This window comes from Pygocentrus nattereri, chromosome 2 (assembly GCF_015220715.1).
Source record: "Pygocentrus nattereri isolate fPygNat1 chromosome 2, fPygNat1.pri, whole genome shotgun sequence".
In the NCBI taxonomy this organism is placed as follows: domain Eukaryota; kingdom Metazoa; phylum Chordata; class Actinopteri; order Characiformes; family Serrasalmidae; genus Pygocentrus; species Pygocentrus nattereri.
The window spans coordinates 50230533-50257697 of record NC_051212.1 but is presented as its reverse complement, the minus strand read 5'-3'; the positions used below and the strand labels follow the sequence as shown (position 1 = coordinate 50257697).

At 40.4% G+C, this 27165-nt stretch overlaps 1 protein-coding gene across 1 annotated transcript; it reads right to left on the bottom strand.

The window, feature by feature from the left end:
* Nucleotides 1–5196: 5196 nt before the first annotated feature.
* Nucleotides 5197–24833, bottom strand: nmnat3 (nicotinamide nucleotide adenylyltransferase 3). The gene is made up of 5 exons (XM_017723089.2): nucleotides 24726–24833; nucleotides 22611–22753; nucleotides 20945–21128; nucleotides 9938–10014; nucleotides 5197–5936 (listed from the first exon to the last, which is right to left on the bottom strand). Exons 2-5 carry the CDS (start codon nucleotides 22717–22719, stop codon nucleotides 5542–5544), a joined length of 765 nt encoding a protein of 254 aa, XP_017578578.1. The 5' UTR covers nucleotides 22720–22753; nucleotides 24726–24833; the 3' UTR covers nucleotides 5197–5541.
* Nucleotides 24834–27165: the final 2332 nt, after the last annotated feature.

Here is a 27165-nt window from a genome sequence, read left to right as displayed (position 1 = left end):
TGCACAACAACTCAAACTCCATCTCCCATGTCTCCTCCTACCTTCTACCTCATTTGCATTTGTATCGGCACACTAGGAGCAATGCTAACGCTCTGACCGAAGGATGACCTGAAGAGAAGGAAGAGAAAACACCATTATTCAGCGTTTAATGGGTATTCTCTAAGCCTGCTAGCTTACAGGCTGTGAGGATGTCTGTCAGTGATGGAGCACTTCCAGTAAAATCCCACTGAAATAACATTCCTGTGTCTGTTCTTTTGCCATATTTGTCACTTTTAGGCTATATAAGACATTTGTTTGCGAAGCCTTTTATACGTCATGCCACTAGTGACATCCCTTTTTAATTAAAAAGAACTAGCACTGGTCCTGGCCATCCTGGGCTGTAGCAAAAGGGTGGTCAGAGGTGACCAGTGCCAACCCTAACACAACCTAACTGACCACGCCAGTTATGGAAAGTGAGACAACAATCATCAACAAAGCAGCCACCAGACGTACTTGGTTCTAACTACTTATATCTATCATCTCATATGCCATTAGGGCAGTTACCTATAAGCTATAAGAGTTGGATAATGTTGCCCACAATAATCAGCTTTTCATTGACTGGTAGGCCAGTTTACTACGTTTACTCTGATGTTAGTCGTGTCGTTTTGCTTGGAGAAGCAGTTAATAGTGGACATGTTAGGGAAACACAGTTTAAGGCACCTAAACAAATGTATACATTAATATAATGCAGTATTTTTGTTTTGTTAGGCTTATTATTGTGCTGTGGATCACATGATTTTAACCAGTGAACAGTATCCAGCAGTAAAAGTGACTGAAGTAACAAAACAAGCAATATTTTTTACTGAAATCGGTGAAAAACTGGAACGAACTTGATTTCAGTTTGTTTAAAAATGTGGTTAACCAGTTAATAACCATTGTAACAATAATAACAATTATTATAAAAGTTGTTTTATTAATGTAGGCCTAATATTAGCGAGAAGAACATTATTAACTGCTCTTTCGTTTCATTTTTTCCAAGTAGTTTGCAACATCATTAAACATACTGGGTCTTGCCTGGCCACCCCATTGTAAACGCTGTGGTTATTCCCTGGGGGCCATGTCTTGATCTACTGTATGGATGACCTGGGAAACTCCCAGGCTAGGGCAGGGATGTCAAACTGGGGACCTTCCAGGCCAAAATGTTGTGGAGATTAGTGTTTAGCCTCATCTACCACTCTGAATTCAGATCATACAGGCCTTACTTATTGTTTGATGAGCTGGATCAGGTGTGTTTAATGAGGCAGTGTTTTGGCCTGCAAGGACTGGAGCCTGACACAAGTGCACTACAGGCACCATAACTGTTATATATTTATGACTGGTTTGTTTCAAATCTACTTGCAGACCAAACTAACCACAGAACAAACGAATCAACCGGCCCATAAACCTGTAAGCATCCAGTCAACATCGCCGTTATTTTTGTCTTAAGGTTTGCGTGACATCTACATGCATTGAACACAAAGGAAATTCATTGCTTTTTATCCATTTATTTGACATGGATTACGATGGTAGAGCTCTTCGTGAGTGAGATGTCTTTTTGGCACGGCGTGATTTTGCAAGGCCTTAGCTGAGGAGCCAGTTCCAGTTCTAACATCTGATTGGCTGAGCCCGTTGGAAAATTAGCTCAGGCTGTGATATAAATTCAGGCTCAATGTCAAATGGCTCCCCCCTTCCTATATAGTGCACCAGGTAAGTTCTGCAAGTCTAGCTTTTACACTGAAATTGTATTGTACGCACATGTAGCTGAATCCCAGATGGCCTTTTTGTGTGCAGGAGCAAGTTTTTTATTCCTCTGTAGTGCACTATGTAGGGAGCAGGCAGCCATTTGGGATTCAGCCAAAGCATGAGAAAAAGGACGTTTGACGTTTTTGCACAAAACAGTGCTGTATAATGACATTTGAATTTTTATAAGACAACAGGTTAAAAAAGTTAATGAAGGGCGACTTAACATCCCTGCCCTCTTTCAGCATCTCTTTCCATGGTTACTGCACACTTGAATGGAATCACATTTCTTGGTGTAATAATTGTTTATCCCAATTATAATTACTGATAAATTAAATTGCTTTTGTATTTGTATATTCTAATCATATTTTATGTTGTTTGCCACTGTATACAGCGATGGCCACTTGAGGTCGTGCATTACAGTGATTTTATCACAGGTAAAAACATGTCTTGGAGCTCTCCTTGGCAGTGTTTCACAAAGCGTCCCAAAAAAGCTAAAAACAGTGCGGGGTGAGCAATGTATGGTAGATCTGGGCAAAAGAGGCAGATGATCTGGGGCAAATTAATAGAAGAGACCCATTTACAGCAGGGGTTGGCTGCACCAGGTGTTCCTAAGTTCACCATAATCTGTATACTCACTATGGGTAGATACGTGAGGATAGGGTAAGGATCTCAGAAGGGACAATGTGGAGTTGGTGTATCCATAGGACATTTGAGGAGGACAAGAAGTAGACCCTACAACTGCTTTTTGAAAAAACCCACCACACGCTGCTTGGTAGGAAATGTATTCCTTTGTGGTGGCCTTAACTGAGCGACTAATCTTTTAAAATGTCACAGAAAGTGCCTTACGCTTCGTTTTGGCACAGTGCTCCCATTTGTTGGTATGCCAGAACATTCAACACAGCAGTGTGTTAGTCTCAATGAGCCAATTCCTCTAGCTCGAGACAGCGAGGATAAAGACACTCCCTAATACCCCAAACATGGCACAAAAAAGGCTGTCAATGCCGGGGCCCCAGCGCCGAAAACCACCCCAAACAGTGCACCACCGTCAGAGAATGGCAGTCCTCAACACAATAATCAGAGCAGGCGATTAAAATCAGACAGGCATCACCCGAAATATCCCAAACCACATTTTCCTCTCATTTTATTTTGTCACAGAAGCTCTCACAATCCTCTCCTTCTTAGCAAAGCTGGATAAAATGTCTTGGGAGAGCTGACAGCACCAATGATACTGTGTACAATTGGAAACGGAGAAGCAATGTTTGCTCTCCAGTGTGTAAAGGCTCTGTTATTTATCTTCTCTGTGACATTCAGTAAAAGTCAACAAATCCCAAACTGGCTGAGCGAAGACATGCGGCTTTGCGGAGAAGTGGGGAACGTAGCTGGCAGGGATAAACAGTAAATCCCTTGCAACTAGGGAACCCAGGGGATGATGGGCGCAAATGTATTCCCACTCCACTGCAATATACTTACTCACTACTTTAGGAGGGGATAATGGAAGTGAATAACCAGTGTCACCAGTGATAGATGGTTAGATACAACTTTAGACTCACTTGGGGGACCCCTGGAGAACCTTAAGATGGGCTAACCTTGATATTTCCATGATCTAAATGTGCTGACCTGATATCAGTTCTGTCTGATGTCCAATGTATGTTGTTGCTCTTATGTCAAAACCTCATAATTCGTGTTTATTTTTGGCTTTCACCAGATAAACATGCTGTCAGCCCTCTATACTGTATGAACAATGGTCCAAAATGACTTGAAATTAAAAAAAAATTAACAGAGATTTCCACCCATTTCTCAAAATCTCTGCGCAATTCAATCGTTGAGATGTAAACATCAGAGTGGTTTGATTAAACGATTCATTTAGCCACCCTGATTCTTTGCCGTGGTGCTGACAGAACTACAAAACAAATTTTAGCAATGCGGTGAAATTTCAGCTACCCAAACATTTTGATTCAGTTTTCAGTTTAACTAAGATAAAAAAGCCCAAATATTCTGGCAAAATATAAAGGCTTAAATAGGAATACAAAAAGTGTTCAAATGTGACACTTAACTAATCATTTGAATGACACTGAAAATGAGAAATTAAATTAAAAATCCATTTTGGCCTTCACTCTCTATTCTCAACTATTTCACAGTGTCTGCGAAGGACATTAGATAAGCAATTCATAATCTCGGTTCATCCAAAGTATAAGTAGAGAGTATAACACTCAAGATGAGTGGAACACCCAACTTTTACAGAACTTCGTTAGAAGCTTTAAACCCTTTGGATGTCTGGTTCCTATCACCACCACTGTGAACAATTCTGACTTGATAAGGTTCTCGAGAGGAGCATTTCCTATCAAATCACCCTGAATGATTGTTAACACAGGCCATCAGGCTGGTGAACACCTCACTTTCTACCTCTTCCCCCCTCCCTTTCTGAACTGGTTTAACCTTGCACTCAATAACTGCACCTTACCTACACTGTACTGCTGCTGTTAGAACAATACTGTTTACATCTATTACCTGCACAGTAAACAATATTGTTTACTGTTTACATCTATTACTTGCACGGAACACTACTGTTCACTTCTGTTACTTGATGCACTTTATGAACAGCTGCTCTACATATTTGCACATGTAACTTTAATTTTATTTCAACTTTGCACATACTGTACATTTTTAAGTGACCGGGAAAATTCCACCTCCGCATTTAACCCATCCGTGAAGTGAAACACCACATACACACTAGGGGGCAGTGAGCACACTTGTCTGGAGAGGTGGGCAGCCCTATCCACGGCGCCCGGGGAGCAGTTGGGGGTTAGGTGTCTTGCTCAAGGACACCTCAGTCATGGACTGTCGGCACTGGGGATCGAACCGGCAACCTTCCGGTCACAGGGCCAGCTCCCTAACCTCCAGCCCACGACTGCCCCGACAGCTATTTGACTTTTTTTACTTTTACTTTTTACTACTGTTTTTAGAGTTATTCTTATATTTTCTTTCTCTCAAGATTATATCTGGTGAATGGAGGAACAGCAAAGTAAGAATTTCATCTTCCAGTGTAACTGCCTGTTCTGCTGTTCATATGACAATAAATCTCTTGAATCTTGAATCTTATATTACGCAGTAATTCTGAAAAATCTGTGGAATTTGCTATTAAGGTTTTGGCAGCAATGAGTGCAGGTTTAGATGGCTTAGAACAGGCATGTCAAACTGGGGACCCTCTGGGCCTGCAGAGTGTTTACCCTCAACTAATGCTCTGAATTCAGTTCATGAAGGCCTTGCTAATTACCTGATAACCTGAATCAGGTGTGTTTCATGAGGCAGTGTGCTGAAGTGTTTGGGCCCACAAGGACTAGAGCCTGACACGTAGTTTAGAAGGTTTCCACAGGTAAAACTGATAACAGCTTAACAAGGGAATTACACAAAACTTCAAAAAATGGTGCAAGTTCCTTCTTTGGGAATATTTCTTTTACTTCTTTGAAGACACAAGCTTTTGTTACATCAGCTATGATGTGCAAATACGTTCGATAATGGCTCAAGTGCAATGCTTTGTGATTCTTCTAAGAAAATAAACATCTCTGCAACTCCTAACTAGTGGTCAAAAAGGCATTGTGTACACAGCCACAACGTCCACTCATCTTGAACGTGTAATGCTCAAATTTTACTACCACCAAAAATTGGGTCAAAAAGAAAGAATGAACCGACAGCTAAATGGTGATTCCAAACAGCTGCTGATATAAATAATACTCCTCAATCTCAAAGATCTCAAAGAACATCAAAGATCTTGCGGATGACTCAGTCCAGTACAGTCTGCTTGGTGAGGGGCCGTAGTTTAGCACCCTTGTTCTTTAGCTCGCTGTCCTGTGTGTACAGGTTGTGCTCTGTGATGTATCTGATGACCGAGTCTGGGACAAGGTATTTGACGCTGAGGCCTCGCCGCAGGGCTCGACGGACCTCAGTGGCGCTGATCTCGTTGCGGATCCACTCATGAACCAAGAAGATGTTGTGTCGGTGCTTGTAGAGGAGGTCAGACTCGTGGATGGCTTGCTCTAGCTGCAACCCACTGCGGCTCACGCACACCAGTCCGAAGTGGCCCACCACCTCCTCGATGTGCTCGGCCCTCCACAGCCCGGGCACTTTGAAAGTTTCCAAGAAATCGGCACCGCAGAGCAGTTTCAGCTGGGAAGGACCTGCGGAAAACTTAGTCTGTTAGCAGAAAGCATTGATGAGGTAAAATGGTGGGCAAAGTACTAAACTTTCGAAGTCAAATTCCATTTTTCTTGTATTTAGTTTTTGCTTGTAGACTAATTTCCCATGTCTTTTTCCAATGTCATTCTCTACATCTATAATGTATGTATAATGCCTTTACAACTAATACACAGTTTGCCCCCCCATCATATTACACATTTTGTTGATTTTTTAAAGTGAAAAGAAGTAGCACCTCTACAGAAAACTATTTTAAAACAATATTTTGTCTGTAAATAGTAATACACAGTTAGTTTATACCTGATTAACTAAAAAAATAGTGATTGTAACTTGTATAAAAGTTAGCTGATTCCAGCTGTAAATGTTCCAGCTTGACCAAAACATTGTTAAGAAACTGGCAGTTCAGTAAGGTGAACTGTGGAAGTCAAGGCTTCTAAGATCTGGAAGACCAAGAACACTTTCATATAGAATTGCTTGCATGCTGGCCAGAAAGGCAAAGCAAAACCCCCATATGACTGCAAAACACCTGCAGAAGGGTTTAGCTGACACTGGAGTGGTGATGCACTAACATGATCTGTATGCAAGTGTCATCAAAAGGAAGCATATCAGTGACCTCATCACAAAGCTCAACATCTGAAGATTGCAAAACAAGACAAGCCAGAGGTGTTTTGGAACAATTGATGCGGACTGCTAAGGTAAAAATTAAATACTCTAGCCACAATATTCAAATATATGTTTGGGGATTAGTTAGTCTGGGGATTAGTCTGGGGATTAGTCTGGGGATTAGTTGGTTACAAAAAATATTTGCAAGCTGAGACACCAGTCAAAATGGGTCTTGAGTACTGGTAATAGTATCCGCCCTCATGACCTCGAGTGCCTTATTTACTACAATTAAAAACTTACTTGAGTTAATCTACTGCTTTCCACTTTGAGGTGGATTCTGTGGGTTTGTCAAGAAACACTAAATACTAGAATACTTAGGTTGAGTTAGGCCTGAGAGCAGCTTAGCTTGTACAGCCAAGAATCTAGCTTTGCTAGTCTGTATAATGGTGACAACTTGACAGTTAACTGAGCATCGTATAAATAAGCTTTTTAGACCTAATATTGCAGGTTATTTGTTTTGTGGATAGCTTGATCTGCCTGCTTGACTCACAGTCTATTGCCCACACACTATGGTAGAGCATAGAACTTTATCTTTGTGTCTGTTGAACCTGATCATTAAGAATTACAAAGGACACCATGAGCTCAACTAATGGTTGGTTTGCTCCGATTGCACAGAATATGAGTTAAGTACACATTCTATACAGGCAACAAATGGCACAGTGTCTAGATTTCACTGACTGTCCTTTCTTTCCTTAGTGCAATCATTAGTCCATCTCATCTAAAGAATTTCATTTATTTCAAGGTGAGTAGGCTGAATTCATTTCTTTTTCAAATTAGCATGAAAACCTATGAGCAGGACTACTGGTGTCATGAACATTTTCCAATTAACAACATTTTTAATCTTGGCTAATTAGCCGTTAGATTTCTCGTTTCTTTCGCAGTGGAAGGTGGTGGAGGTGATTAATAATAAAATGGGAAAAATGAGGAGGTATGTGGCTGTTTACTGGCATAAATATGAAGGACAGTATGTTTAAACAAGAGCAAAGTATGTTTTTGTAGCAGTGCTGGGACAATAATCTGTAAATCTGGACAAAATAGTTTAACAGGATCAACATTTTTATTATTCCAAACCAGTCATTTACAGCTAGGTCCTGTATATGTAGGACGTTTTTCATTTAGGTCTTCATCTTGGACTTTTTAGAATGGGCTGTTTCTCAATGTTTGCATCTTTATAAGCACTGGATAAAAAGAAAAATGACACCCTTACTAATCGATGGATCAATACATTCTTCCTCTGTTTCGTCTCACATTGTGTTCAATAATAAAGTACATTGAAAAGAGAACAAGCTGTCTAATGGCCTTAATTCATAATAAACATTAATACATTTAATATATAAATACATTTTGCAGGAAATGTTTGAGAACTCAGGCCTTCATCTTATGACAGCAGATCACAGACAAACTGCGTCTGATATCTGAACGCTTAGCACCATGTTCCATCCGTAACCTATAGCTCACTACCTGATGGACTGAAGTCACACGAGCTTCTGTTATGAGTGGACATGGTCATATTTGTGGACACTGTGGAGAAATTTCTTGTGTTGTACCACGTCTGTAAAGTACAAAGATTTTACAAAGATATAAAGATAACTATAACTTAGTTACAGTTAAGTTAGCTAGCTCTTGAGCTCTTATTCAAATTATTTACTTAAATTTACTACTATTTATATCAGGATGCTATAAGCAAGTAGGGAGCAGTGCATAGCTCAATAAACAATGGTGCAATAAACCTTCATAACAAGCTCGTTTTATAAATTTAGAACAGCTGAAATGACCTGCTTACTGGGAGATTTGTCTGAGACTCTGAGCAGCAGGAGAGCAGTCGCTTTATGTGAGGGAGAGGAACGTGAGGAGCTGACATATACTGCTAACTCTGGTTGGCGCTTTGGCCGATCTGATATTTAGTCCCACCCAACTCAAATCTAAACTGAGGAAATGGCAGAAAAACTTGTTTAAAAAAAGACCAACATGATTCTTTCTCTGTCAGTTTTTTGGGAAAAAAAAATCACAAAAAAAACAGAAAATAGCTGGAAGAAAATCCTGAGACTGAGTAGCCAGAAGTTTTGAACATTACATCCACTTTTGTAATACATAAAATCGACTTGATGTGAAAAGATCTCAAGATAAATACGCAATAAACCATGACTCAAGACAAAAGCTACTGATTTTCATGCAGTTCACTCTAAAAAGGTTTAATATAATGTTGGCCCACCCTTTGCAGCTATAACAGCCCTTCTGGGAAGGCTTTCCACATGGGTTAGGAGTGTGTTTATGGGAATTTTTGACCGTTCTTCCAGAAGTGCATTTGTGGCGTCAGACACTGATGTGGGATGAGAAGGTCTGGCTCACAGTCTCCGCTCTAATTCATCCCAAAGGTGTTTTATCGGATTGAGGTCAGGAGGCCAGTCAAGTTCTTCTACACCAAACTCGCTCATCTGTGAGTTTCATTTATGGACCTGCTTTGTGCACTGGTGCGCAGTCATGTTGGAACAGGAAGGGGCCGTCCCCAAACTGTTCCCACAAAGTTGGTAGGATGAAATTGTCCAAAATCTCTTGGTGCTGAAGCATTGAGTTCTTTTCACTGGAACTAAGGTGCCGAGCCCAACTCCTGGAAAAAAGCCCCACACCATAATCCCCCTTCCACCAAACTTTACGCTTGACATACTGCACATTTCAGACAAGTACTGTTCTCCCGACAGCCGCCAAACCCAGACTTGTCCATTGCCAGATGGAGAAGTCTTTCAGACAAGTGTTTCATAAGTTTTTCAGAGATTCCAAAAAAAACAGGAAAATCTTTAATTAAAGATAAATAAGTCAACAAAAACATGGTGGGAATAAACTATGCTAAGAAAGAGCAGAAGGAACATTTTAAATATACCTACATCTAAATTTAAATCTACATTTAAATATACATCGTAGTGCAAACTGCCAACCAATCACTACTGAGTCATCAAAAATGTACACTTTGTGTTATTGTGACAGTCCTAATTCTAAAACCATTCTATCTATAAATCTTAGCTCCATTTATAGTACGGGCAAGCTTATCACCAGCCTAGTAATTCTGTTATCCATGCTTCTTAGCCTGCTCTTTCAATTTCCACACAAATGAAACAGCACAACAAAAGACTCCTGACCGAGCTGGGAGTGGCCAAAGGGAAAAGAACAGCCTGTTTTTAGATGCAGCAGACGAACTTGGCAATTTATGCAAGAGAAAAGGTCATTGTGGTGCCTGGGAACAAGAAAGAAACAGTGAAAGATAAAAAAAAGGGGGCAGATTTCTACACCAGCTGGGTAGAGGTATTAAGAAATGGACAGGGGTTACCAGAAGCAGAGGGTCGATCTAGAGGTGTGTCCTTTGTGCTTGGCCAGCGTTTCTCTGCGGCACGGTTGTAGTGGTACCTGGAGTTGAAAGATCAAGAAGGAAACACACAAACACATTAAAACACATTAACGAATGCATTGTTTCAATAATCATCTTACTGCTGTGGGCCCAAGTGTCGACCCAAATCAAAGGTGCCTATATTGTGCTGTAAGAGGCTTCAGGTTTTGGGGAATGGTTAGATTCGACGGTGAGCCTTCAGAGGATGGGTTCATATGTGTGCGTAATATGGGTATGAATATAAATGACAGAATGTACAGTATATTGTACATTCTCAAAAAGTCAGAGATCAACTTTCATTTGGTTACAAAAAAAATCTTAAAAGATATATTTTAAAAAAGGAACTCTTAACAACCATGCAATACCTGGTGGACCACCAAAACTGTGACTATCAGATAAACAGCACTTAAAGCTTTCATCTTTGAAAGAGAGGAGAAAATCTTGCTCAAGGATGTGCAGCTGTTAAGAAGCTCTTACTCAAAGAAGCTGCTGGTGCTCTCAGAACAATGGACAGGTCCACAGGTCCAGACCATGACATCACTGAATGTGTTTGGAATTATATATTATATATATATTACACACAGACCTTATAGGTATAACTTGCTGCTAAAAGCTGCACACTTATATTTTATGTGCAGCTTGATTAACAGTGTTTTACTGAAAGTTGGTTAGACCACAGTCAAAAAAATGCCAATGTTAAAGTTACAAGTTGTGGATAATGTCTTTGGCTCACAATGAGAAAAAAGATCATAATCTACCTGGCTTTGATCTTAATGTCAGGGACATACAGCACAGTGATATCAAAACCATATTAGCATTGATAGATAACTGATTAAAAAAACAGACCTTTACGTGTGACCGATTCTACTGTATGATGAGGCGACGCTGGGCTGTTACACCAAAAATGTCAGCATCTTATTCCCTTTCCTTCGTCTGTAACCCAACAGAAATACATGCTACACATTTCCATTACATAAATACAGCTCAGGGTTTCTACATTACTGTTTATGTATTGGCATCGGCATATTTTTATGAACACTTTTGGATATCAGTATTGGCCCCAATTCCAATATCAGTGCGTCCTTACTTGAGCACTTCAGCCTATATGGAAAACCTAACAATCTGCTGTAGTAGCCTTTAAAGTGAGATTTGCCAGATTAAAGACCATTTTTTTCAAGTATCTTGAAGGCAGAATGAACTTCTGAAAGTTCACTGCTTTGGGGTGGATTTGTAGCGGTGGGCCACCTTTACATGCTTTTTGTGTGACTGCAGAAGGAAGGCAGATGGCTAAAGTTACTGCCATGTAGCTGAATTATTAATTATTAAATTAGTAGTAGCTTTCTTCAAATCATCATTACAAAGACTCGTTTTCTGGCTCAAAGGGTAAAAATGGCATCCAATTTGTGCTGAATAAAGATTTTGTTCTACTGCTGAGGGAAGAGTCTCACTGATGGTTGGATTTGGCTTAGCAGACTGGTCGACACCACAGAGATTTCCAATGGCTGTATGACGTATTTGCATTATGCATGCTGGGTACTGTAGCGCGGAAATATGAAAAGAAAACATGAAAAGGATATAAAACTGAATTCTGTAAAACCGATGAAACAGGAATACAATGCTGCGCTAAAGAATACTGCATATCAACAAATGACATATTAATGTCTATTTTTAGGCCGCAATACCTCTTTAATATTGCCAACAGCAATTCAATGCAATTCATTCAAAAGCGCCTTGACTGGCTCCCAGGAAAAGAAAAAGTTCTGCATAAACATTTGTAACATTTGGCATCTGATTATTATGTTAGTGCAAATGTGATTTATTAAAGTTTTGCTCTGAATTTTGAAGCTACTATATGGGGGATATTTTGTATCGCCCGCAGTGAGGCATCTGTTTTGAAACCCTGATAGATAAATCTGCAGCTACAAAAACCTTTCTGCAAATCTCCTGTCAGTCAGTCAGCAATAACTGGCAGATAAGAGGCCGTCTCTCGAGCTTTGATCAAGTGAATTTTGTTTGGCTCCGTAGCAAAACTGTATGAAAAGAAATGCAATGCCATAGTGGGCAATGCAAAGGCCCATTCATCTGAGTCTGTTAATTATCTTGGCAAGGTATTAGATCACTTCTCACCAGGGGAGAATGCTGCACAATAGGGTCTCTCCAAAGTGGATCATACTGTCACATTTTGGCAAGAGTAAGTGAATCTTGGAAAGAGAGGCATTACACATAGGGGATTATGCTTCCACTGCCTGGCTTAATAGTGCATCCGAGGTCATTAGAAATAAGCTACAGACTAAACAGTGCAGAACTGGGGAGGACTAAAACCTTATAAAACCACAAGTGTATTACACTTTTACTCATTTTTTATTTTTTTTACTAACAGAGTATGTTAAGACATTCAAGGGAGTCAGGGCTTTCACACTAAATAAAAACTGTTAAAAAAATAGTGCTGAATAAAGTGACTTCCATGATTCTTCCACACAATTATTAAGAAACAATTAAAATGCTCTGTTCCAGAAAATAACTTGTTCACTGTGGTGATAGGAACCAGACATCTGAAATGTTTAATGCATCCAAAAGCTCCCTCTGATAGTTCTGATGTACTTTTTACGCCCAAGAAACTTCTTTTTCAGATTTATCACTATTTTACCATCATCCACAACACACTGTAGTGAATAAATAGCAAATAAAATGTCTGTATTTGTGTGGTTGACATGGGACCCCTGGTTCCTATCACCACTACTGTAAAGAAAACAGACTTTACAGTGAAGCATTTCACATCAAACCACTCTGAATGACTGTCGATCTCAATGATTGAGTGATGCATGTACTTTTCAAAAACACAAAAACAAAATCAAAACTATAATTCCAAGAAGAATAGAAGAAAGACATCATTATGGAGGAAAAATATTATTTTTTGTGTTTTCAATGTATGAAGGATGGTCCAGAGGTCGGCCAAAATCTTAAATTCCCAGGTGATGGCAATGCCAGTGAGAAATGCACACCAAAGGTGATGCCTATGGAGATGACCTTCTCTCCTGTCTTTCCTAAACTCATCAAAAGGAAAACTTTGTGTTGTAATGCTATTACATCCATTACATAAATAATGTAAAGCTGTTTTTTGCTGTATTTCAGTTTTATTTTCACCAGGAGTCTCAACCCAAATGCTAAGAAGAGCCATTTCATCCTTGCAACAGGCCAAAATCTCCTTGGAAGCCACGTCCACTTTAACATCTTGACGCTAAATATGTCTCAGTATGTGTTGATGTACTGTACTCTGCTTTAAGCTTTAGTTCAGCTACAGCTGCTTGTCTCACATCTCTGGCAGGAACCTGTTCCTCAAAAGTAGAACAATTTCTTTTAATATGTCTCAGAAGCATTTTTTATGAGGCTTGAAGTTGCTTCTCATTCGCCAGCTTCATGTGTGAATTTTCCCGTTCCACCTTAAATGGTGCCTGAGGTGCCACAATGTAATTGCTACATCATTTAAGGTGGAACAGGAAAATTAGACTGACACCCTGACTTCAGCTTCGTGACTTTTTAGTCTTTGACAGTGTTTCGCTGCAGATTAAACGTATCGGGAAACCAGCTGGAGTGATTATGAATGCAAATAAGTCCATTCATTTCTGAATTATTGATGTCCGTCTTAAATCTTTCTCGTTGTCTTCTTCGTTAACTACTAACTGGGCAAGACTTTGCGTTGCCATGTGACCAGCGGTCTACGCCCCAGTCTTCAGGGTTAAAGGGTGAATCAGCAGTTAATTCCAGCTTTTACAACCATTTAGTGTTAGAACAATCAGCAGAGCTTTATTTTACTGTAAAGGAAGATTATTTTATCTTTAACCTAGGAATCTAATTCTGCTGTGGAGCTGCAACAGAGCAGTAAGAGAGGCACATGCAGCTCCAGAGCCCCATGTTGCCAACCCCTGACCTATACAAACACGTTGTAGTATAATTATGCATGGCTCATTGCGCTAAATAGCCAGAGTTAAAATGCCAATTTGGCCCATTAAAGAATAAACAGTGTCATTTATATTGTGAAAGGTGAATGGAAAGTAAGAGAGAAGTAAGTGAGACGTGGTTGGTATCAAACATCTACACTCTGGGTACAAACGTGATGAAATGCTGAATCCTTTCTCTAAACACAGTGAAGACTGAGCTTATGTAAGTCCCAAAGTGTGGGTTATTTTGTCTTCTTATGAGGCCTAATATTGTTTGTCAAGCGTATAATCACATAAACAAGCAATTTTGCCACAGTGCCAGTTATATTTTCTTATTAACATAAGCGCCTTCTTTTAAAACGGTTAAGTGGTTGTTGAAAACGCGTCTTTGGCAGACTTGTCACATAATTGCTTGCTTTTAGGGAACTCATTTTCTCTGATAGCGAGACGTGAATACGCAGCTACTGACGCTGACCTCCGTGAGAGTAGGTAAGTGTGGTACGCTGAAGCCAGTCGCTGTCAAAGTTCTACAAACATGACAAGCTTGCGCTTGAAGAGAGATTATATTAACAGCTTCCGTAGCATTTATGATTTTCATATTGTGGCCTTTTATCTTTTGTAACTGGTAACTGCTTATGTACACTAATACAAGTGGAACAGGGCAGAGGTTGATTTGAAGTGTTCTTGTGATTTAAAAGGATATTAATTTTCCTAAAATTACGGTTTGCATTGTGCCATTCAAAGGATTTCAGGTGTTGTGACATGCCTCGAAAAATAGAGAAGAGCAAGTCTCCGTTCGTTTTTAAATAAGAAAACACTTAAGAGCCTGCAGTGCTCTTGCAAATATCACCCATTCATTGGTTTAGATGTAAACAATGTCATTCAGAGTGGGTTGTTGTGAAATACATTTTTCTAGAGAAATGTAGTGTCAGAATTGATCATTATACTACTAGGAACCAGACATCCAAAGCATTTGATGTCTCTAAAAGTCCCATTAGGGTGTTGCTCGATACCCGAGATGTTATTTTGTGATTGTTTATAAAGTTTCTCATCAAAACTTTTACTCCAGGGTTAGGGTTAGGGTTAGCAGCTGCGTTTGTTTACAGTTTATTTTTACAGTTTTCTCACCTATTCTGGAAGATTGTAGAGTATGCAGAGGACTTTGAGGAGGTCCATTTCTAAAATGGCCTTGAACCAAATCGATTTGAACCAGAATACACAAATGAGAGAGAGGCTGAAGTGGGGCCGCAGACTTAAACGGTGCTGACGCCTGAGGTGTCCGAATGTAACTGCTGCACCATTTAAGGTGAAATAGGAAAATTCAAGCAAGAAGCTGGCGGATAGCTGACTTCAGCTTCATATCCCTGAAGAATTACTTAATTAACCTGTTAGTGAAATAATGTTCTTTTTGTTTAAGGGTCCCATTTTGAAGGGTAAGATTTTAACCACTACCCCTTGTTCCAAAGAGCAAGATGACACTCGCAAACAAGGGGTAGGGGTAAAAATAAGAAATGGGATTGGGCCAAAATGTTCCAAAACAATGACAAATTAAAATGATAAACACAGAAGAGAGGCAGAATTTTAATTAAGTGCTAATTCAAAGAGATGTGTTGTGTGTGGGTTCCACAGTTCAGAAGACATAAGAAAAGAAAGAGGACACGTTTTCCAGAAGGCCATCATTTGCAGGTCTGAGATCACAAGGTGGAACGCAGGGTATGCAAGCGGTTTAAGGCCATTTAGGGCCTTAAAAAGTCGTAAAAGAACTTTAAAGGAGACTAATCTGTTTAAAAGACATCTATGATGAATGGTAAATCAAAAAAGACTTTAATTCAGGTTTGCGTCATGCGTCTCTCACTGGCCGACTCCATGGGGGTGTGACTGGGCAGAACAGATGCAGGGCAGGGTTAGGGTCGTCATTGCACTGCTTGTGAGACCATAGCTGTGTCCCAATTCAGGGGCTGCATCCTTCAGAAGCTCCATTTGAAGGCCAATTGCGTCACAGTGGCGCAACTAGGCTGTCCCATTTCGAAGGCTCCTTCCTATGCGGCTACGAAATGTGTGCTTCTGTTCCATGGCAACCGTTGGATCCTTCAACAACCAACACATCCTGAGGTTCACTGTGTGCCGGAGAGGATTCAAAAACATGACGGCGTCAGCCGAGAAGAGAACGGCGGCTGAGGAGTTCACTTTGAAATGAATGAATGAAAATGAAAAAATTTAAAAACTAAAATCTTTTTTAGCTTCTGGATCAATGTTTAAAGAACTTTCAAATAAAAAATTAGTAGAAAAAATTCGGTTCAGCCTTCGTGGGTCTACGCAGCCTTCGAAGAACACACCTTCGTAGACCACGTCCTTCAAAGGACGAAACCCCTGAATTGGGACACAGCTCAAAAACACAGTCAAATTCAGAAAAACAAAAAACATACAGACAGACAGCGGAGTTCAAAGCGTGGGTGATATGAGCTCTCATCTTGGTTCTTGTTAGAATGCGTGGTGCTGCGTTCTGTACGAGTTGTAGAGAATGTACTGTTTTCTTAGGAAGCTCAGTAAAAAGAGCATTACAGAAATCAACTCTGCTTGGATCAAATGTATAAAAAAGTTTCTCTGAGATAGAAACACCAAACTTTAGCAACAATTCTCAAATGATAGAAAGTTGCCTTTGTGAGTGCATTTGCATGTGGGATAAAAGGAGCTCAATTAGATTACAGCCAGCACAAAAGTTGTTTTTCCAGTACCAAGGACAAATATTTGTCTTTCTTTGCATTTAATAACTTCAATGTCACTACAATCCAATCATTTAAGCCTCTGTTCTTGTTTTCATGGGAAAATGTTTGTGGAAGGCTACAAATGGCCGTATCTATTTAATAACACTTGGTGTTATTAAAGATCTCACTTTTTAATTAATTTTTGCAGTTGAACTACAGTTGAACCTTTAGTTTTCCACACATAGGCTACACATGCATGGCCCCTCCAATATACTGACAATCACCCCACACAAAAACAACCTCCAAAATGTTTTATGCTGTTGTGAGTTAAGAAGGACAGAGTTGAGAACAGGGTGTGGCCAAGCGTCGAATGCAGGACGGAGAAGCTGGTCAGGCTGAACCAGCGGTCTGAGTGGCTGAAGATATTCACCTGTGCTTTGTTTCTGCCAGGCTACTTCTAGTCATCTCTTCCCTCAATAGGTGGCCGAGCCCAGAGTGAGAAGGAGACCTGTGAAGGTGTGAAAGCTGAGCTAAACTGAGCTGAACAGAAAGTCCCAGCGAGTGTCTTGTCTTAATTTGTCTTTGGGCTCAAAAGCCGAGTGGTTTTTATGTTGTGTATGAACACACCTGCACACCTGCCCCTGGCGTCCTCCCTCCACCCGTCCTTGAAGTTGTTACAGACACATATTGCGTCTCATTAAATACAATAGTAACTGCTAGTATTTCAGCATTTCTTAGGCTCAAAGCTGCGCGCTCTGCCCAGAAACATACACTGTTTCTTATTCCAATCATTCATGCCTTATTTGAAAACCCAATCAAGGTGAAAAAGACCACTGAGATGAACGCCTCCCCTCTATCCCTCACTGAGGACACCACGCTCCCAAAAAATGTATTCCAAAACTGTCAATCAGGCATAAAAAAAAAAAAAATGTTAATCGTTTACTGGACAACGGTAAGCAGAGGACTCATTGCAAGCGTCACAGAGGGAAAAATGTTTGTGGGTATGTGTGTAACCTCGTCTAAATCCACCTCAAGCTGCTAGGATCTTGCAAATCCCTGGCATGAGTCAACGCTGGCGCAACAGCATTCATTCTCCCCCTTTGAAAGAAACCTGGCCTAGCAGCACCAAATGAGCCACCTTGCTGGCATAGCTAGCAGTTGGCATTGCACAAAACCAATGCTGATTGCTCCCGGGAGTCTCTTCCTGTTACTATGGCAGTCCCTTAAGCATGCTTAGAGAAAGCGTTTGCCCATCACTGTAGACAAAGAACACCACTAGCTGAAACACTTTTGCAAAATTATCCCTGCCATCGCCAAAAGGAGTGAGACATAAGGGGTTTGAGACTCCCCGTGATGCGATCTGTGCTGAATGGAGACTGAAGCAGAGGCTGCAGAGCTGAACAAAGGGGCTGGAGAGAATCATGCATGGTGGCTAAGGAATTTTGCAGCACTTGGCAACCTGAGACTTTGGTAAACAGGACTGTGTGGGCCTCGGAGGGAGGCCCAATGCGCAACTGTTCAGTGAACACACATAAAGTTATGTCTGTAGAGCCCTATAAAGTAATACTTTCCCAATAATGTAACAGACAGAAATGTAGTCAAATTTGCCTCTTAACTTGGTCAAAAATGTAATTAAATTCAATTATGTAGTAACTGGCCCAGTAATGTAATACAATGTCTTAGCTGGTCATTTAAAATGCCTTTTACTGATAATGTAAGACTTTATTACATTGCATTGTTTGGAATATATAGTTTGACCATACGCACTGAGAGGAATAGAAGGTACCACTGTTATAATAAATAGTGATTTTATGGATGTTAGTGTGTTTGTTTAACCATTTCCAAACCTCTCCTCGAGGAAGCCCAGTACTATATGTAGGTAAAAAGCAATCAGTGCTTCATCGATATCGACATCTATCAATATATTGAATACTGACCTGCTGAACAGATAACTAGAAGGTAGCTGGCATGGTTTTAGGGGATGTTCTACTATTCTCTACTCCTCTTCTGCTCGCCGTTAATCATTTTATGCCACTATTTTAACTCTTCGGAGACAGTGGCTCACACTGTTAAGGCACTGCCTGATCAGAAACACCTTCCCTCGTCGAAGTTAGGGATGGCAGCAGAGAAAAATCGTCAAAAAGACCTCTCAGTTGCAAAAGTGCTGTTTGATTCTGTCACTCTCCTTATTTTCTGATAGCTAATGCATGTTAGCTATGAAAACACAGCAGCCAGGCCTGCCTGGGTTCCCTCCCAGCCCCACCTTCAAACCTGTACAACACTGCAGGGCCCCTCCCAGCATGTTCCTCCCATTTTTGAGCATATTTCAAAGAGAGGCCAAGGCTGGAGTTAGCTGATTGGGTTGATTCCTGTGTATAACACAAAAGCACTGTACTTTTGGTTACGATAGTGTACAAAATTATTAGGTTTTGTTACATTTTTGACCAAGTTAACTGCAATTTGGATTACATTTTTGGGGTCATAACATTGGGGAAAGTTTTACAACACTACCTTCTACAACATCCAACTTCAGGATGTTCCACCAAGTTCAGCTCAGGCCATTTATTCACTGTGCTGCCTTTGTTTCACTGAATCCTTAAATGAACCAATTTCATGAACCCCATGTGCCTCGAGCAGTACTCCATCCCGTAAAGCATCAAAAGCTTTCGGTAAATTCTCATACTCAATCATCGCCTGACAAACAGCGAGCTGTGTTAAGGGAAAGTAGATATGAAGATGATGCAACATTCAAGAACACGTCCTACTCAAAGCTTGCAGCTTGTTTTGACTACAGTGTCAGCGATTTTGACCGTGTTTGAAAAGCTAACTCCACAGTATTTTTGAAGCAAGGAAATATTTCTCCATTTTTAAAGGCCCTTCTCTAAGAACTGCTGCTTCCATTTCTCAGGCAAGTGCAATCAGTGCTTAACAGCGCTGGCTGTCACAACTGCTTAATGTCTTCTTCACAGTCAGTGACCCAGATGTGTTCCAAAGACAAGACGTGTCCCTATCAGCCTTTCTGCCAAAACGTCCGCCTGAGAAATACTTTCAGCGAAAAAATGGGGAATTTTGAACTTTTTCTTTCATCTCTTAGACTGCCTCGCCTTGCCACAGGTTTAGGGCAGGAGACAACAAGTCGCCAATGTCAAACCAGGACTGTGCAAAAGTCAGAAATCTTCCAGTCAAAATGGCCATACGTTATTTCGGTAACACTTTCTATGAATATTATGTCAATAAGAACCTATGAACACATTCATAAGGGATCATAAGCATGCTTATTGTGCATTATGAATTAGTAGCATACCGCATTATAAGAAGTGTTCATAGCAAATCAAAATGCATTTGTCCACTCTAAATCTAATCTAAAGTGATGCACACTGATGTTCAGGAGGAAAGGTAATATACACCACCGTTAGCTTGACACTTACTTAATACTGTATATCCAATAGAATGCTAGCAGAAATTAGCATTACTGTAATGTAGCGTTGCCTCTCTTTGTATTTGTCGTTACACTCTCTAAGCTGGGTCTGACTTCTTTGGTGCTGACAGTATAACATGCTATTAACATTACTTATAATGCATTATGTTAATTCATAATGTATAATAAATATAGCTTTAAAGTACAATTCAGTGTACTTCATTTCTATAAATATTGATAACCATGTTTATAATATCTTATGAATGCATTAGAACATGTTATGAATGTGTTTAAAAATGCTTAAAAAATGTGATATTTACTTGCATGAAAGAGAAACTCAAAGGAAATAAGTAAGACACAGAAGTTTCTGGAACTGGAATGAAGTGAAATAATGAAAACTGGACTCCTACCAACCAGGGATAACCTGGCAGACCACCAGAACTGGCACCACCAGATAAACAGCACTAAAGGCTTTCATCCTTAAGAGAGAGAGGAGAAAATCAAGTTCCATTCCACTGTCAGAAGACAACTCAACGTTATGGGTCTGAAAGGATGTGCAGCTGTCAAGAAGCTGTTACCAAAAAAGGAAAAAATATTTCAAAAAGTAGAACATTTGTAAACAAAACAAAGTGTTCTCAGAACAATGGACTGACCACTCCAGAGTCCCGACCTCATTCTGTTTGGAGTTGACTTCGTTTGTAGGAAGCAGAAAAGCAACCAACTTCTAAGACTGAACTTTGGACGTGTGGAAAAAGGGACCCTATTGTTTAAATTCTCATTTCTCTGCACATATTTCACATGCATTTCGGAGCTTGTGGCTAAATTGCAGCTATAATTACAGCTTGCTTGTCTAATGCTAATGTGAATGCTGGGTAAGAGAAATGCGTACCTCATAGTGACCACTGTCTCTGTCCAATCAGCTTGCTGGCTTTCCCATTCATCCACAGCAACCCAATCTGAGCTCTGCAGACCCAGTCTAGCCATGGCCAGACGGTGCTTTGATGAAACAAGACCCTGTTTAGCATATCCATCGCTGACTGGAGATACAATTCCACCCACCACTTGATAAAGACCTGCAATGAGGAAAGGGAGCCTGTGTCCAACCCTGCCAGTAAAAAGTGTAAGTACACAAGGGAAGCACAACATATTACAGAAGAGTTCAGGTGTTTCAGCCAACCCCATTTCTAACAGGTGTACAAAATGCACTGTACCGAAGAGCTCAGTGACTTTAAATGTGGCAGTGACATAGGGTGCCACCTTTGCTACAAGTCAGTTTGCCCTACTAGATCTGCCCTAGTCAACTGTAAGTGCTATTATTGTTAAATGGAAGCATCTAGGAACAACAACAGCACAGCCATGAAAGCCTTCTGGAATGCATGGTGCCAACAGTAAGGTCTGGTGGAGGAGGGATAATGGTCTTGGGCCCCTTAGTTCCAGTAAAGGGTAATATTAACGCAGTGGCATTGTAGATAATTACATGCTTCCAACTTTGTGGCAACAGTTTGGAGAAGGCCCTTTCCTGCTCCAGCATAACTGCATCCCTGTGCACAAAGCGCTCTATAAAGATATGGTTTGATGAGTTTGGTGTGGAGGAACTCCAGCGGCCTGCACAGAGCCCTGACCACAAACTCGTGAACATCTTGGGGATGAATTAGCTCGTATAGATGTGACGGTCAGGTGTCCATATACTTTTGGCCATGTAGTGTAGAAATAATCCCTTACATCACTGCCTGATTACATAACTTCACATCAAGGATTCACTAATGTGGCTATACAGCCATCATACATACATACACAGAAATATAACCACATTATAGATTTTTGCCCATATCCTGCAACCCCGAATAAGCACTGGTCTACATGCTAACACTAACCAACAGCCACGTTTGGAACAAACGTCTGATAAATTACGTTTTAGAACTATTATCCAAGTTAACAACAGGAGGGCTCAGCAAACAGAGAAGTCAAGCAGACAAGCAGAGAACCAGAACACACTTAAAACTCACTAGTAGAGTTCAAAACCAGTGGTAGGCCACTGAATAGAGATGCATATGCTCCCATGTGAACACAGTAGTTGCAAAAAAAAAAACAATAAGGGTCCAGTAATGGACTATAAAATTGGAAAGGCCATTTAATAAATTACAGCCTACAGCAAATAACCCTACAGGAAGCTTCGGACCCCCCATGAAGAGGCCATGCAAGTAACCGCACAAGCCTATGTTAAATGAGCATCTGAACTAAGAGTCTTTAAATGGGTAACGTTAAATGCTGCTTTGTACTACAGTTGGTTATCTTTATAGAAAGGAGCATAAGACAAACTGCAAACAGCGATTTTATTCAAAGAAAAGACTGCTAACTTTGAATTCTTGGCCTCATAGTCTGGCATGAAAGCACTGTATTACATTACGGTTATTATGGTCTAACTAAATATGGTCATTAGATTATGTGAAGTGCTGATGGTGATATTCTGTTTTAACAAGAAAAAAGACCAGCAAGTGTTGTTGTCAACCAGCTGTCTAAATCAGAAAACGGGTGGTTTGTGAAAGTGAACTGACCTGTCTGGTGCATGTGGTCCCTGGCGAGCTCAAAGAGCCTCATATGCTGGTGTGTGATGGGGTTGAATGAGCCACATGCCAACAGGATGAGGGGGATCCGGCCAGCCATGCTATGGCCTCACACCATGACCCAGTGTGTCAACCTGAAACACATGGGAGAACCACAAGACTTAAACATAGTGGGTAAATTCTAGGCCTAGCTACACTTATCAACAACCAAAATTCCACCGAGCCTTTAAATAGGACTAAATAGGATGGTTAAATGGTTAAGATGTACACAAAGTCATTCTGAGTGGCTTGATATAAGATGCACTGTTCGAGCAAAACGGTGAGTCAGCATTGGCGGTGATAGGAACCAGACGTCTGAAGCATTTAATGCCTCTGAAAGCTGCCTCACGGAGTCATTACATGACTCATGACATTACATTACTCAGCCAGTTATCTGAGGCATTGTTTTAATATTTTTAAAACATGTTCATGGTGGAAAGGTAAGTGCGGGGTGTTATGAGGCAAAGTAGTTCCCAAAGAAAACATATTTGTTCAGATTCACCAACAATATTACATATCGCTGTTATCGGATCAAAACCTCATATCTCCAAAATGGCAACTTTACAGGAGAAGGTGAGAACATGCGCTACTTTTAATGGAAGCCAACGGAACCAGACCCCCCCACAAGTAATTTAAGTCTTTTCTTTTGGTCCAATTTACAGACAATATATAGGACTATAGGTATTATCTAATTATGTCAAAAACTGAAAAACTCAGATGAAGCGTATTGATTCCCTGTTCATTCTGCTTTGTACACATCACAACAACATCTGGTTCCTATCAGCATCGCTTTAATAAACGAGTCAGTAAGTTTCTCTGGGATGAAGCATTTCACATGAAACCACTCTCCTTTAAACATCACACGTCTGTGAGGCTTCCTCCCACTTGCTGTAGATGTAGACAATTAAATCAGGTGATTAAATGATGGTTTCCAGTGACCGCCTTATAGCCACAGACTGAGACCACCATCGAACGCCACTGAAGTTCTTTTCTGCTAGTGTCCATCAATCTGAATAACTCCTGCCCCTACTAAAGGAACGACACAGGAACACTGGATACTGAGTATAATAATATCAGTATGGTGAGCTGCATTACTCTCCATATCACATGCGGTGATTTTTACTTCTTTTTACTTTTCAATATCATTGTCAATCCGACTTTCAAAGTCGGGTGCAATCTCACTTTTCTACCTTTCCATTTTAGCTTATTTATTTTACTTATCTCGCTTTTACTGTTATTCTATTAGGCCCTGCAGTTACATTTAGTACTCTATTGTTTTATATTCTCATGTTGTTGTCATGTTTCAGAGCAATCTCTGGCACAAGGAAGAATTTCCTTATTTTACCATTTTATCTCAAGCACTGCACGTTTTTCTATTCCCTGGAAAACTTTATTACCAAGCGATGCGTTGGTGAGGTGTACTGAGAAGAACTGGCTCAGGATTCAGCTTCGAGTGATCAGCTGTAAGTGGTAACCAACACGCTCATTTGCAGCCACTCAGTGACTACGGCTGTATCTCATATGGGTCCCTATTCCCTACACTACACAGGTCATGAAACTATGGCTTCTACACCCTAAATAGCGCGGTAAATGTTAGACAGGGAGTCGTTCAGCTCCTGGCTAAACATACATGGCTTTCTACTCGACATGTTATGTAGTACTCGCGTCCAGAAGATGTTCAATTCCCGACCTACAGAGTGCACTTCGTAGGGAGCAAGGCGTCATTTGGGACTCAGCCTTTGCGATTTTCAGCGATTTTCGTTAACGCCACGCTGTTTTTCCTGGAAACGTTAATAGACTGGATATCATAACGTATCCCAGTGATGCGTTATAACGTCCTGAAGATGCAGAGACGGTTCACCCCTGTTAGTTTTATCGCAGTCCCTCCACACAAGCGTAGCTAGCCTTAGCGAGTTAGCTAGTTAGGTTGGCTAATAGCTTCTCGTTCTCAGTCAGCTGTCAGACGAGGCTGTACATCGCCGACACTGCACTTGCTAGCTGTAGAGAAAGCGTTTTTATTTAAGCTGTGGCTCAGCACACTTAAGTGACAACAAATTAAACGTTTACCTTGTTTAAAACCGCCTTCATATGCAACGCATGCTACATAGCTAACTAGCTTCGTGTTTCACGTTTTTGTCTTCCCCTGAAAACCAACGCTGGTTAGTAAGTTCCGGGGCCATTCGAGTGATGATCAAGTCGACGATATTCGACGCCTTTTATTAGAGACAGACATCTGCTCATAAGTGGTTTTCAGGCTTAAATATTCTTTAAAACGTTATTATTTCACTGTGATATTTGCTTTATTGCTAGTAGAAAAGACGCAGAAATGTAGGCACATGAGGTTCCGTCCCACAAAACCACAGAGAAAAGTGATATTAGCCATTCTCAGATGAGAATCTTTCCCTGTTAATAGTGCACAAATAAATCATTGTTGTCGGAACAAAACCTCCAAAATGATAACTTTACAGGTGAAGGGAAAAGCCAGCTGTACTTCTAATGTAAGTCAATGGAACCAGAGTATTTTCCAAGTCATTTTGGCCGTTTATTTTGGTCCATTTGTCACTGAAATTTACATACAGTGTAAAAAGCAACAGGCATTTCAACTTCTGTAAAAAAACCTGGAAAATGGAGATATGAGGTTTTGTTCCCACAGCAGCGAAGTCTAAGTTTGGCTTTCTAAGAAGCCTCTAAGGTGACATAGTCATAACATGCGGTCACAAATTACTACATTGAAAGCACAAATGTATATATCAAGGCCCAAATCACTATATTGAGGCCACAAATTAATATATTGACACTCAAATTATTATATTGAGGCCAGAAATCACTTTATTGAGCCCATAAATTAATGTACTGAGGCCACAAATTACTCAATTGAGTGCACAAATTACAATGTTGAAGCCACAAATCACTATATTGAGACCACAAATTACTATATTGACACTCAAATTATTATATTGAGGCCGCAAATCACTTTATTAAGGCCATAAATTAATGTACTGAGGCCACAAATCACTAAATTGAAAGCGCAAATTACTATATTGAGGCTACAAATGACTATATTGGGGTCAGAAATTAATATAGTGAGGCCATCAATTAATATATTGCAGCCAGAGCTTGCAAGAAACTTAACTTGTGGCCTCAGAATATTAATTAGTGGGTACATCTTATTAAAAAATAATCACCATGTCATCTTAGGGGCTCTGTGGCTTTCCACCCTGTCACACCAACTTAATTACCCATAAACAAGCATAACACATCTGACCTCATATACAAAATGAATTTCTATGCAATACTCAAGGAAAAGCCATGTAGTTAAAGCCTAAGCTTGATACCAGGGAGTGTGGTGACCAGTTGACCCTGAAATATTCTACTCCTCATATTTCCCTCAGTCACAAGCCCAAAGCCATTCTAGTTCTCATTGTTATCCACAGGAAAGCATGAAAAATGGTTACTGAGAAGGAAAAATCTTTTCAGGGGTACAAGCAACACGTAATTGAAACTGTGGTAGACAATAACCGTGTTCATGTTCATGTTGATGCTGCTCCACAGCACGAGTGAAGATTTGTGTGTCAAACATTTCACAAGGAAACTGACCTGAAGGGTGAAACACACTTTTATTTGTAGGCTTCTTTGGTCCACGTTGGGTCTGAAGTGTCTGCAATGTTTGACCGCAGGCCCAAAGCGCTTATTTAAGCTTTAAGCTGCAGACAAGGCCATTTCAGACATTTACATCCAGAGGGACTTACAAAAGTGCTTCGCTGACCGCTATCTAGGACAAATACTACCCTTAGCTAAGACACTAACAGAAATAAGAGCCAGTGCTGATTCCTAGAAAGAAAGACACAAAATACCTAGAACTTAGAATTAGGACACAGAGCAACACAATGCAGTTCAACAAGTGCTTCACAAAGAAATGGGTCTTCAGTCTGCACTTGAAGACAGTGAGGGACTTGGGCCTGGGCGTTTGGAGCTCTTACCTTATACCCCTACCCCACCTTGTCATATAAAAGGGGAATTCTGTTGGTTTTCCAAAATTTGGAACGGCTTTGATGTAAGCAAAGTCATTCAGAGTGGTTTGGTGTGAAATGTTCCACAGTGGGAGTGATAGGAACCAGATGTCCACCATGAAAAGCTCAAATGGTTATGAATACGCTGCCAGAGTGCTGAGACATTGCTTAACGATTGTTCTGATAAAATGTTGGGTGGTGTCTTAAACCATAACTTCTAAAATCCATTCATGGTGGAGGTATACATGCAGGGTGTTGTAAGGCAAGATAGTCCCCAAAGAAAACACACATTTTCCACTGTTTTACCATCATCAACGGCTTCGTATGTAAAGCCAGAAGACACGTGTAGGTTCACTGGTTGCTTAATATACTAAATAAAATGGCTATATTTGCGCCATAGACATAGCGACGTCTGGTTCCTATCATCACCACTGTAAAGAAATCAGAGTTGGTCCGTTTCACTGCCAACCACTCTGAATGACTTGGTTTACATCTCA

Excerpts from the sequence above, each read along its gene's own strand:
- nmnat3 (XM_017723089.2), bottom strand. The coding sequence starts at position 22,719 with ATGGCTGGCCGGATCCCCCTCATCCTGTTGGCATGTGGCTCATTCAAC. Across the intron at positions 21,129-22,610 it reads GGACCACATGCACCAGACAG|GTCTTTATCAAGTGGTGGGT; the intron begins GTCAGTTCACTT and ends TCCTCATTGCAG. Across the intron at positions 10,015-20,944 it reads GAGACAGTGGTCACTATGAG|GTACCACTACAACCGTGCCG; the intron begins GTACGCATTTCT and ends TTTCAACTCCAG.